Here is a 13,812-nt window from a genome sequence, read left to right on the forward strand (position 1 = left end):
AGCGTGGGCAAGCCCAATGCAGGGGAAAGAACCTCAGCTAAGTGTGTAAATGTATTTTCCATTACAATGATGTACTGATGGCACCTCCAATTTAACAGGACACAGCTATCGACTTTCCATTCATTTACTCATCCTAGAAGAGGTAGTGGAACAAGAAGAGACAGACATCTGCTTTTCATTCCTCTGCAGAGTTAGGCATGGAAGGCCACAGGGAGCAATTTGTTTATGTACACAGGGATGTCCCCTGAATTCACCTGAGAAATCTCAATGAAACTTTTGGCGGCAATCATCTCCCGAAGGTTTCTAGGAATGGCAGCCTTATTTCTTCTTCCACAGTAGGATACATTCCCCTGCCAGTCAGCAATAATTTCAGCAGGCACCATTGCAGTAAACAGGCTAGTGGCATACAGGCCCAGGCGGCTGTGCTCTCTATGCCTTTGTCACTCTCAGGAGTGAGAGATCAGCTAAAATCACCACCGCCTGTGGAAAATGGTGCCAGCGTTCATTGCCATTGCCCTATGCTCATAGGTTCATGCAACCAAGCAATTCCCTCCTTATTTCCCTTGCCCCTGGTAGGCCATAATCACCCTGGCTGGTGCTGTGAGTGGCATTGTATGCAAACACTACAAAGCACAAGCAACAATAACTGTATCTTGTTTAGAACTTTAGGGGAGCAAGGAAAGGGAGTTCTGAGTCTCAACTTTCGCTTTCCATTGGGACAATGGTACTTTTGTTTGTTTTATCTGAAGCTGCTACCGTTGCAGCCTTGAGGGGTTCCCCCTCCACATCTGGGGAATGCCTGAGCCAGATAAGGGGGAGAAAGACGAAGATTCAGGATGACAATTCAGTGAGATCCTGTAAGCCAGTGCTGCACGAGACCGTGAGCAGAGGGCCTGGAGGGTGAATACTGAAGATGGTATGAAGAAGGAAAGAGCAGACAGGAGAAAGGCCCAGGAGTCCCAGCAGAAAAAGGAGAGAGAAAAATGCACCAGGACATAATGGGGCTTCTCCAGCAGCAAACACAGATACTAAAGACTGTTGTGGACCTACAAGTTCAACAATCTCAGACTCACCTCCCTTTGCAATCCATGGGAGAACTCCATTATAGTATCTCTGTACACCACCTTAACGTTCCAAGTGACATCAAGGACTGCATGCCTATCACTACCACTCCACGCCGGGGGACAACCACAGTTGACCTGAGAATACTGCAGGTGCTGTATGTATGCGAAAATGGACATGAATGTTCTCGCCCATCTCTGTTCCATAAATGTATTATGTTTTTTAGTATATTTGCTTTTAACTTTCACAGGCTTTTTTTTTTTTTTTTTTGGGCAGGGTTTTAGTCACTCAATAAAATTCTATTGTTTGGAAAATAACTCATCTTTATGCGTTCCAAACATATACATATATAGCAGGATGCTGAGCAGAACTGAAAATGCCCACTGACTTGTTACTGTACAGCATGACAACTCATAGGATCAGTGACAAAATAACCAAATGAGCAGCAAGCACCACAGAATTAATAGGTGCATTGACAGGGTTATATTCATAGATGTCACGCCAAGCACCACACAGTTCTCAACAGGTCCCAAAACAGCAGGGTCAGGTAGAGCACAGTACACCACAATGCATTACCATGGCTCACTGTTAAAGTGCATTTCCAAGGTCTCTTAGAGCCATATCACTCAGCACTGAGCTATTCTAACAGCCCTTGTGTCTGGCTGTTCAAACTCAGCAGACAGCCTCTCTACCTCCACCCTAACAGCAACTTTTCCCCCTTTGCTCGCAGATATTATGCAGCACACTGCAGGCAGCTATAAACATTGGGATTTTTTCCCCCCCATGAGAGTTAATCTTCTGAGGAAACAATACCCACACCCTTTCAACCTACCAAAAACACACGCAACTGCTGATCCCATAGCTGAATCTTTCCTTGGTGCTGTCAAGGTGGCCAGTGCATGACTTTGTGAGCTGGGGAGTAAGAGGTAGGCTAGGTCCCCCAGGATCACTACTGGCATTTCAACATCACCAGTGGCAATCCGCCAGTCAGAAAAGAAAGTCCCTGTTTGGAGCTTTCTGAACAGTCCTGTGTTCTTAAAGATGTGAGTGTCACACACCTTCCCTGAACCGCCAACATGTCCCTGGTGATCCAACAATGCCTGCATATCCACGAAAAAGCAGGCCTTTCTTGTTGATGTACTCTACGGCAAGGGGGTCTGGTGCCAAATAAGGCACATGAGTGTCATCTATTGCCCCACCACAGTTCGGGAACCCCATTGCTGCAAATCTATCCACTATGTCCTGCACATTGCCGAAAGTCACAGTCTTGCATAGGAGAAGACAATTAATGGCCCTGCACTCTTGCATGACAATGGCCCCCGCAGTGGATTTTTCAACTCCAAAATGGTTTCCCTCTGACTGGTAACAATCCAGCGTTGTAGGTTTCCACTGTGCAATCACCACTGTCAGTGCAGCTCTCACTCTGGTGTCCCTGCTGCTAGGAAAAAATCAGGGTTAGGGTGAGGTCAGCACACAGATTCAGGAATGTGGCCTTCCATATCCAAAAGTTCTGCAGCCATTGCTCATCATGCCAAGCCTGCATGACAATGCAATATCACCAATCAGTGCTCATTTCTTGGTCCCAGAAATATTACTTCACCATTTGCAGCTGCTCCATGAATGCCACCAACAATCTTGAACTGGTTCTTGCTATGTCCCACAGTATTCTGTCCTACATGAAATCATCAGATTCCCCTCTGATCTACTTCATCTTGCGGCTCTGCAAATACCAGAGGATCATGTGTCCTATGTTGCAGTGTTCAAGACAATAGTGCAGAGCTGTGTAGGCACCATGCTTTTTTCAGAGATGCAGACAGCAAGGAGGGCCATGAGAGTTCATGGGATGAGAAAGTTGCATGATGGAAAGTTGCTCCCAGCCACCTCCGCATGACTTGTTTCTGCCCCACCATGCCAAAATGTCTCAAAACATATCATGCTGGATGGTAGCAAGTTGCACACTGGGATACCTACCCATGGTGCTCTGCACTGTGCATTGACACAAGCACTCCTGGTGAGTAAGCGCAGGGCCAGGACCCAAGTATGCTTGCACATAAATAATACATTAACTGCAGCAACTTAAAAGTTTGTAGCATAGACGTGCCGTTATTTTGTTCTATTTCTTTCCAAAAGAAAAAATATCTAGAGTTTCCAATTCAGTCATTACACTCTTGCCTCATGTCAGATAAGCTCTATGAGAAATCACACTCATCCTCTCTTCAAGTATACTTCAATTAACAAAACTTAACTTTAAACTCCTCTCTTTCTCCAACGGAGGTTGGTCCAATAAGAGATATTAACTCACCCATCCTGTCTCTCTAAAACTTAAACGAAATGTATTCTTTACACAGAGGAATCTTTGCAAGTGGTTTTTACAATAGCCAAGTTAAATAGAAATACCATAATCGGATCAAAAAAGAAAACAGGCACACAAAAATACACTATAAAAAGGCCATTAGACTGAAAAGATCTTATGTTTTACCACATACACAATGAATATTACTCTTGAAATAAGTCATTTATTGTCTCCTCTCATACAGAAAAATGTCTATACTGTGTGACCCCGAGAAATTAACAAGTATCTGCACACATTGCAGTTTTCCACAATACACTCGCATTTAGTAACTTTAAGAATTAAATGCTTACAATTCATCCTAACCCATTTTGTTTCTAGGGCTGAGTGTTGAGATGCTTGGCATGTGCATAAACAATGCAACCCACTCCAGTGCAGATCACGGGTTCAGGAATAGATTTATGAACTCGTTGCTCTTCTCCCCAAGGATGAAGTTCAAGGTGACATGTTTGTGTTCTGCAACAGGTACAGCAAGAGTAGTTGCATGCCATCCTGCCATAAGTTTTCACCCCAACTTTGATTCGATTTCAGAGGGCGATATTTACAGCCACCAAAAATTTTGAAAATGTGATGTCAACTGGTGCCTAGTAGGAAGGACAGATTGAAACCTATCCTCAGAGCACAGCAGCAACAACATAACCTTGGACACCTGTCTGTATTCAAGGACAGTATTCCAATAGCATACAACTTTAGGAAGTTCAAAAGGATGCATGAATGCCCATTCTATACTGGACATTTGCAAAACCATCACAAGGAACTATCTCACTAAGTTATGGTCTGACAAAAGGGGCATGTTTTTAATAATGTTGACTTAACGTGAATGAAAAGCCTTCTTAATGCTCGTTTAGATGCAGGCTAGCACAGATGAGGCCATGCTAGATGGCAGTGTTGCAGAGACGGGAAGAAGGAAGGGGCAAGGATGAGGGGGAAAGCCTAATGTGCTTAAGGTTAAGCAAATGGAGAGGAAGGGCATGCTTTGTCTGATCGTATCTGATTATTAATGCACAGATTTCCACCTTTGCATGCAGACGCAGAAGGTCACTTGCATGGCACCTTCCCCCTTTCTCAGCCTGGCTGAAGACCTCTGTGATTGGGGATTTAAATGTAGGGGAAGGAGATGACCAAGGGTCAAGGAAGTTATGTACATTGTACCTCCACCAACCCCACTGGGAATCCACTTAAAAATTAATACAGTCTTAAGCAGAGACCCCTTCATACTGTGTAAACTCCCCGGTGAGGGGCAAAGGACTCAAAGGGCAGTGGCCAGTGAGAGAAAGTTGGATAAAGCCCCTTTAAATAAACTATTCTGCAAGGGAGTAAAGTGAGGATGGGGGAGATGCTAGCAGGCCAAGAAGCCAGTGGACCTGTATGCGAGAGGCCCGCGCTCTCTTTCACTCTTTCTCAATCCTGCAAAGGTCTCTCCAACCCTCTGCTTGCCGCCACAGGTTCTTCCACCAAAAGAGCTATCAGGTTCTGGGTTATCTGTTACATCGTATTAAAGACAAAGCTCTTGAAGAATAATCCATGCCAGCCAACAACCAACAGATGACATGCTGTAAAGCTATAACTAATTTAGTAGGCACACAATAACATACATAGGCAGTGCTGTAGCCATGTCAGCCCCAGAATATTAGACAAAGTGGGCAAGGTAATATCTTTTATTGGATCAACTTCTGTTGGTGAGAGCAACAAGATTTCGAGCTACACAGAGCTCTTCCTCAGAACCTGGACACAGATACAGACACGGACAGCATACAAGCTTAAAATAAAAAGATACACCAGCAATGAATTTGGTTCTCTAGCTGCTTGGTATTGCACCCTTGCCAAATCTGGCTCAAAGTGTTTTTTCTAAATGACTTCACAGTCACTGCAGCCGAAGTGCGAGGCTAGTATCAACTGGGATCAGGAATTTGCAGTTGCTGGTTCATCTGCCCAGTGTTCCTAAGAGCAGAATTTCTCAAGGGCCCAAGCATTCTTCAGCCTGGAACCTTGTTTCGTGTCATGGTTCTGACAGCTAATTTTGGAAAAACCTTACTCTCACTGGGTCAGATTCATCCCTGTGGAATTTGGTTCACTGATGCACTATAACCAATGCACGTTGTGATCTAACCCCTAATAAATGCTCTCCCTTTTACTCATGAAGTATTTGTTTTCCAAACTAGTGAAATAATGTATCCAAAATTATTTATAATGAAAATACTCAGAGAAGCTGCCTTCTGAGGATTAGAGACAAATGGCATGGTAGTCTGACTCAATGATACTTCAGTACAGTGTGGTCCAGGTACTGGATTGGGAGTCAGGAGATGGATTATAATTCTAGTTCAGTCACTGACCTTGTATTTAGGAGTGATACTTTGAGTTAGTTTCCCAGACCTGAAGAAGAGCTCTGTGAAAACTCGAAAGCTTGTCTCTCTCACCAACAGAAGTTGGTCCAATAAAAGATATTACCTCACCCAGCATGTCTCTATAATATTATGGGATCAACACAGCTACAACACACAACATACTGACCTTCTCTGTAACTTTGGGCAAGTAATTTCACAACTCTACACTGCCATTTCCCCTCCACCCCTTGACTATTTACACTGTAACCTCTTCCAGGTGAGGACTGTCTCTTACTAGGTGTCTGTACAGTGCTCAATATTGGCCAACCTGATTATGGGCTTTATTAGTTATTATTATCATATAACATTACAGAAGAACCTAAAGGGGCAGGTTAATCTTCTGTATTAGCTATTAACTATTGCTGAAAGGGGCAAATGCTGACAGGTATACTCAGGCAAAATGCCCTTTGCTGTCAAGGATTAAGGACTGCAGGATTGAGCCCCACGTCAGATGTAATGGTGTTGGGGGACTCACTTTAGCAGATAAAAGTTAATTTCCAGAAATATAGGATATAAATAAGCATTTGCTTCTACATGGTTAGCATTAGCTGGAATGTTCTCATGCAGTTGTAATGTTGATGGCTTATGATGTTTACTTTTTCTTTTTGCTGTTTAAAATTAAACTCCCCTTTTCCAGCTATAATTGAAACAGGTTTGTCCACCCACCCACCTACCCCTATTTGTTTCCCTAGAATTACAATATATCAGAAACTGACTCCCAGCCCTCCCCAAACACCTATGCTGTTAATGATGCACATTTCAGGTGATTCCTCTCCCAATTCTGCACTGGTCAGTCCTTACTAAAACCAGAAACCCTTTACACACACAGCAAGTCACATCAGTAGCTGGACTTTTCAGGTTAAGGTAAGCAAATACTTCAGGGAAGAGCTTTAAGTAGGGCTAGCATGCTGGTTACCATGATTCAAAATATAGGCTTAAGGACAGCTGTGCAGATTCTTATTTCAGTTTTAACCAAAGTGAGAATCCAGCATAGTCCCACTGACTTCAGTGCAGTTATACTGAATTTACACTAGACTCTGACCTAGTGTAATTCAGTATAAAAGAACTGAGAAGATATCGAACAGTCTTTAACATTTTTATTGTTGGAGGTATTCATCTTGAAAAAATTAAGAATTCCAACTCTACATAACATTTTAAAACTACTTGTTTCAGTGGTTCATACAACAGATGCTGCTTTGTGAGTACTAGCCATAGCATATTAAATCATTTTGACAACCAAGAGTATACAATCGCACACAAGAGAGAGCGAGAGAGAGAGCTAATCAACAAAACACACAAATATACAATTATACTCCCACCTAACCCACTGGGGATACACTTAAAAATTAATACAGTCTCAAGCATTTATTTAAAAAGCAATGCTGTTATTTTTCCACAAAATAATTAAACTAACTAAAAATGCCAGACATCTAAATGAGTTTACAGAAATCAAAATTTCAGCATTGAAGCATTCTATGACCTGATTTCCTCAAAAATAATCTGAAACAATGTATCATTTATCTACTTGTCCTTTCCTGTGCATTACTATGAGTCTTGTGTGCAATCATATTGAATCAAGCTTAAAATACTGCATAAAGAATTAATTTACATGGGAAAAATCAGTTATTCAATGTATATGACTTCTCCCTCAAACAGCAATCCCATTTAGCTATGCAAATTGCATTCTTGATTGTTGTTGTTTTAAGTTATAACCACTTACTCTGGAAACATGCATCCAGAGGCCTAAATCACTTCTTCAGGGAAATGTCTGGCTAGCTAACCTGAACAAAGCAAGGGACCCAAACAAACTAATTTTTCTCATTCAGAAAGGAAATCAACAAAGATACTAATGTTATAGTAACAGAAAACAGAGTGCAACTTTTGGCTATAAGAGTATCATCAATGAGTAGAACTGTAATGCAGAATACTTCCACCTTTTTTCAAATCTCAGCTGAAAACATTTTCTCCTTGTGTTCCCTTCTTATCTTCTAGTAACAGAGGAGACCAATTGTAATTCAATTCTGTGACCACTTAATTTTAACTATGCAAAGTTTGTGGAATAGAGTTTGTAAGAAAGAAATACAAAACCAAACTTCTACTGCAGCTGACTGCAGAGAAAAGCAAAATTCCTTTAACACAACCCTTTAACGTTATGGCTTTTCAGAGTACAACGGGATGTATGCTTAATGCCTATGAGGTGCACATAAACACGTGTGGGTGTATGCATCTGTTTATGGGTACATGTGTCTCGGCCATGCGTGTGCGAATGGGCGTCCATATGGTCATTCACATCTCAGTGTGCTGGTGGGTAGCTGTGTGAGAGGGTAAAAGCGAATGCAGGTATTTATGTGGGTGCCCACATGTGGGTGCCCAGTCCTTATCTCTGCAGTCGAATACATGCTCCTGCAAGGGCAACCAAGACTGCATGGAGCTACAGATCTCTGGGTGAACATGTATCTGTGTGTGCCCCCCTCTGGGTACACAGGGATCTCTGCATGGGGGGGGGGGCACACGTGTCTGTCTGCCTGAAGCTGCCTATTCTCACAGGTTGGGCCAGGGGTGCGGGGACCATTTGTATAGCCGGGGGGAAGCAGCAGCAGCACCCCCCCACACACACACTTCCAGCCCCTAAGTGCTGTGCCCAGCCAGCTGGGCATGTCTCCCCACGGGCGCCCCTGCACGCTCCGTGTGCGCAGCGGGGTGCAGGATGCGGGGTAACCCCCTGCCCCCCCCCGGGGGGGCCCTCTGCCTACCTGGGGATGGTGATGCACTTGGTGTTGATGTTCTGCGTGGTGATCGCCTTCTCCAGCTCGTCCAGCTGCCCCGTCTTCTTCAGCTTCTTCACCAGGCTCTTCACCGCCTTCTCGCACCATTTCTCCTCCTGCCCGTTCTGCTCCCCTTTCTTCCAGCCCAGCAGCCGCTTGACGATGGGGGGAGTGAAGGGCAGGATGGAGGACATGCTGCCTGCCCGCGCTCACGGCCCGCCCGAGACCCCCCGGCTCAACTTGGCGGCGGCGGCGGCGGGCCCCTGGGCGCCTGCCCGGCTCGCGGCGCTGGCGGCCCCCGCCGGGCAAGGGCGTAAACAGGGCCGAGGGCAACGGGGCTGGCACCTGGCTTCGCTTCGCGGCACAGCCCGGCCCCGCGGCGCCCTCAGCGAGCCCGGCTGGCGGCGGCGGCAAACTTTGCCCCGACTTCTCCCGCCGCTTTCCCCGGCCGCCGAGACTCCCCTCCCGCCCCTCTCCGCTCCGCTCTGCGTGCGCCGGGAGGAGGAGGAGGAGGCCGCTCCACCTTGCTCGCTCCCAGTCTGCCTCTCATGCAAATTGCCGCCGGCCGGCCGCCCCGGCTCGGGCTCGGCCCCCTCCCCCGCCTCCCGCCCGCCCAAACGCCCCGGCTCGCGCCGCCGAGCGAGGGGGGAGAAGGGGGGCGGCGGGCGGCCCGAGCAGCTCCCAGCCCGGCCCCTCACGCGGGCACACGGGAGCCAAGAGAAAGCCGTGGGGGGTTCCCTCAGTGACCCCCCCCCCCACACACACACAGCGAGGCTGGGGAGTGAAAGGGGGCTCCCCTCAGTGACCCCCCCCACACACAGCGAGGCTGGGGAGCGAAGGGGATCCCCTCAGTGACCCCCCCACACACACACAGCGAGGCTGGGGAGTGAAAGGGGCTCCCCTCAGTGCCCCCCCCACACACACAGCGAGGCTGGGGAGCGAAGGGGATCCCCTCAGTGCCCCCCCTACACACAGCGAGGCTGGGGAGTGAAAGGGGCTCCCCTCAGTGACCCCCCCCCCCCACACAGCGAGGCTGGGGAGCGAGGGGGCTCCCTCAGTGCCCCCCCCCACACACAGCGAGGCTGGGGAGCGAAGGGGCTCCCCTCAGTGCCCCCCATACACACAGCGAGGCTGGGGAGCGAACGGGGGCTCCCCTCAGTGCCCCACACACACAGCGAGGCTGGGAAGTGAAAGGGGGCTCCCCTCAGTGACCCCCCCCACACACAGCGAGGCTGGGGAGCGAAGGGGATCCCCTCAGTGACCCCCCCCCCCCACACACAGCGAGGCTGGGGAGTGAAAGGGGGCTCCCCTCAGTGCCCCCCCACACACACACAGCGAGGCTGGGGAGCGAAGGGGATCCCCTCAGTGCCCCCCCTACACACAGCGAGGCTGGGGAGTGAAAGGGGGCTCCCCTCAGTGACCCCCCCCCACACAGCGAGGCTGGGGAGCGAGGGGCTCCCCTCAGTGCCCCCCCCACACACAGCGAGGCTGGGGAGCGAAGGGGGCTCCCCTCAGTGCCCCCCATACACACAGCGAGGCTGGGGAGCGAAGGGGGCTCCCCTCAGTGCCCCCCCTACACACAGCGAGGCTGGGGAGTGAAAGGGGGCTCCCCTCAGTGCCCCCCCCTCCACACAGCGAGGCTGGGGAGCGAGGGGGCTCCCCTCAGTGCCCCCCATACACACAGCCAGGCTGGGGAGCGAAGGGGGCTCCCCTCAGTGCCCCCCATACACACAGCCAGGCTGGGGAGTTGGTTGGGGGTCTCCTCTGGTAATCACAATGCCCAGGGAGTAGAAGGGGAAGCTCCTCTTAAAGAATCCCCCACCCAAAAAACACACCCAGTAAAGCCAGATGCATGGAAGGGGGAGCACCTCTCAGTTACTCTCCCCCCCAACCCATACACTGCGGGAACCTCTCTCAGCTAGTTACCCCCTCCGTCAGAGGGCATGACAGGGTAGATGGCCTCTCTTCTCTCCCACCCCATACACACCCTCTAGAAAGGGTAACACTTGACCTTCCTTTCCCTGCTCTCACACACCCTGAGAGAGAGGCAAGGGGGGGTTCCTCCCCATTAACCACCCCCTAAAGAGGCAGACTGTACAGACAGCGAAAGGAGGGAGCTCCTCTCAGGAAAGGTCCCCCCCCACACACACACATGCCAGTGCTGGGGTATGCTCCCCACTGCTGGGGCTGTCTGAGAGAGGGAGAGTTAAGCAAAACTGTGTTAAAAATCTACCCTAAGAATGATGTGGGGGGTTGAAACGTCACTGAAACTCAGGCTGCAAAAATAAACTAATACAAATGTCAAGTCCCTCGTGGCCAAAAGGAGACACAAGCACTGGAAACTATTGTGCTGGGTGCCAGAATCTCTCTGTCTTCACTATAAAAAAAAAGAGTTGTTTTTACATTGAGAAGTCCTAGTGGTGACGACACAGCAGTGTAATTTTACCTCGACGTAGCTAGCTAATTTGGTATTCCACTGGCCCACCTCTCCACTCCCATTAAGTTTTGCACTAAATCAGACACAGATGACACACTTGAGACACTACACCAACATGCATTCTCTTGCATTTGAGTGGCTCAAATTTTGGGTGCACATCCAGGCCAACATTTCAGAAAGTAGCCCTGATTTTGAGTGACCCAGTTTTTGGCTGACCACCTTGAGTGCAGAGGTGCGGAGTACCCACAGGGCTTACTGACTTTGTGCTTGCTACACTTGCAGCACTTGGTGCAGCTGCCTCACTGTAGTTCTTAGTGAAGACACTACCTATGCCCACGGAAGCCCTCCTGTTGACATAACATGTCTACACTGGGAATTCAGTCAGTATAACTGTTGCTCAGGGGTGTGGAAAACCCGTAAGTGTCGTAGGTGTACCGACATAAGTTTGCAGTGTAGACTAAGGTTCAATTTGGAGATGTGATTGCTTAAGGCCTCTGAAAATGAAAACAGTTTCCACAATTGGTCACCTTAAAATCAAGGCACACAGAAACATCAGTGGGTAACCAGCTCTCCTGGTATTTGGTGTTTTTCTTAAAGACCCAGCTACCAAGTGATTAGATGAGCATCTAAACTTTCAATTTAAAAAAAAAAGTTTCTGGCCCTCATGGTTGTGGAGAAACACTTGAAGATGTGACCCAATTGTAACCTAAATGTTTCAAAACCAGAAGGTAAATAAAAGGGCCCAACATTTTTTTATTTTAAAGCTCATGATTTTAAGCCAATCATACGATTTTGGAGGCCTGACTTGTGATTTTTGAACTCTTGGGGCTGGCAATTGAAAATCTAGGCCTGAGTGACCATCTGAAGGTCATTCTCAAATGAAACGGAAGGAGTTTCTCTGCCCCCAGATGTGAGATTTTGTCCAAAATGTGCTGAGAAAGAGAGACAGTGAGAGACTGATGACTTCTCTCAAAGAAACTCACCCAAAGTCCATCAGTATGTAAACAAACTCACTATCTTGAGGAACCTTGTAATCAAACAAACTTTTGATGCAGCTCAAATGTTTGTTTAAATGAATAAGGACTGGAGCAAAATAAAGTAAAAAATGGTATCACTCTCTTTTTCTCAGTTAATGCGCCTAAGCTTTAAGCCATCTTTCCCCTGGTCTATTCTGGTGCAATTTAGGGCACTGTGTTGGAGGTCTGGTTTAGAGCTGTTAAGTCTGTTCTGCATCAGGTAGGAATCCCCCTCCACAATTGGAGTGGTCTGTGGAGGCTGTTTATGGCCCCTTTTGCTAGCATGGGTCAGAATGTGAGCCATAATTTTTTCAGACAGAAGATTTAAAAGTAACACAAGTCTCACCCACAAATTGAGAGTTTATACTTTGGTCTTTAGTTATATAGCACCTTTCAAACAAGGCTCTCAAAGCTCCCTACAGATATTAATAGGCTAAGTTTCACTATACTCCATGAGGTAGGTAAGTATTATATTACATATGAGCAAATGGGTCAAGTTGAATTATGGTAATTTATTATTTGTATTACAGTAACATCTAGGAGACCCAGTAATGGACTCAGACCCCACTGTGCTAAGTGATGTACAAACACAGAATAAAAAGATAGTCCCTGCCCCAGAGAGTTTACAAATGTATGTATAAGACAAGAAATAACAGATGGATACAGATTGACCAAATGGGGAGTACAAAGAAACAATTAGACAATATTGGTCAGCATGACTGGCTGTGGTCTTGATATACTAGTGCAGGGCTGGCCAAACTTACTGACCCTCTGAGCTGCATACGATAATCTTCAGGAGTTTGAGAGCTGGGGCACGCCTGCCTGAGCTCAGGGCTTCAGACCTCTGGCAGTGTGGTGGGGCAAGAGGTTTTTGTCCTGCGGGGAGGCATGTCGGGGCTTCAGCCCTGCAATGCATGCCTGCTGGGCGCTTGGGGCTTCAGCCCTGTGAGGCATACCTGCCAGAGCTCGGGTCTTCAGCAGGAGTGTGCCCCATGGGGCTGAAGACCTGAGCCCTGGTAGACGGGCCCTGGGGGACTAAAGCCCTGACACGCCCCTCCCCACTGGGCAGAAGTCCCTAGCCCCAGAACCCTGCCACAGGACAAAAGCCCTGAGCTCCCCCCACTGGTAGATGGAGAATGGGAGGGGCATTGGGGGATTTCATAAGTCGCACTTTAACTGTAAAAGAGCCGCATGTGGCTTGTGAGCCCTGATTTGGCCGCCCCTGCAGTAGGGGCTTAACCATTGTCAAGGTTACAGGAATAAAAGGAGGTAAAGAAATTTGCCAAGTTAACATAGTTAGTAGCAAAGCATGACTAGAATCCAGAACTCAGAATTGTTCTCATCTAACCACTAGACTTATTGGGCCAAATTCCAATATGGCTTATACCGTTGTGAATCAGGAGTAGATCCACTGAAATCAGTGAGCCATAACTGGGATTCCAGCAGCACTGTGATCAGCACACTCGAAAAGGAAAAGTATTTTGTCACAAGATGTAGAATTATTTTTTAAGATTATGGATATTACATTTTATGGGACCACTTGTGTCATTTCTGGGGTTACCTGTCAAAAAGAGCTATCTTAAGAAAAATGCCTCTCTGAACCCCTAGACGATATTTCTTTCAGTATTTCAGAGAGTTTTGGACACCCTCATACTGGAAATATTAACAGACAGGAAAACGGGACCATCCCAATTTTACATGGTCTGCATACCTTTTCTGGTTTATAAAAAGTCTGATGTCTTACAGGCTACCTCCAGGCTGAATAAATATAAGTCTTTTATAGTAATATAACAATTGT

The 13,812-nt window shown here is 47.4% G+C and overlaps 1 protein-coding gene across 1 annotated transcript in view; it reads right to left on the reverse strand.

The window, feature by feature from the left end:
• Nucleotides 1-9,104, reverse strand: part of SMAD3 (SMAD family member 3) — a 96,251-nt gene extending 87,147 nt beyond the window's left edge. The window contains exon 1 of the mRNA XM_067555526.1: nt 8,550-9,104. Coding sequence (XP_067411627.1) covers nt 8,550-8,755 — 206 coding nt within the window. The 5' untranslated portion in view covers nt 8,756-9,104. The remainder of the gene's footprint in view (nt 1-8,549) is intronic.
• Between the last annotated feature and the right edge of the window lie 4,708 nt (nt 9,105-13,812).

This window comes from Emydura macquarii, unplaced genomic scaffold (assembly GCF_026122565.2).
Source record: "Emydura macquarii macquarii isolate MOO-44397 ecotype Brisbane River unplaced genomic scaffold, CSIRO-AGI_Emac_v2 contig_1644, whole genome shotgun sequence".
In the NCBI taxonomy this organism is placed as follows: domain Eukaryota; kingdom Metazoa; phylum Chordata; order Testudines; family Chelidae; genus Emydura; species Emydura macquarii.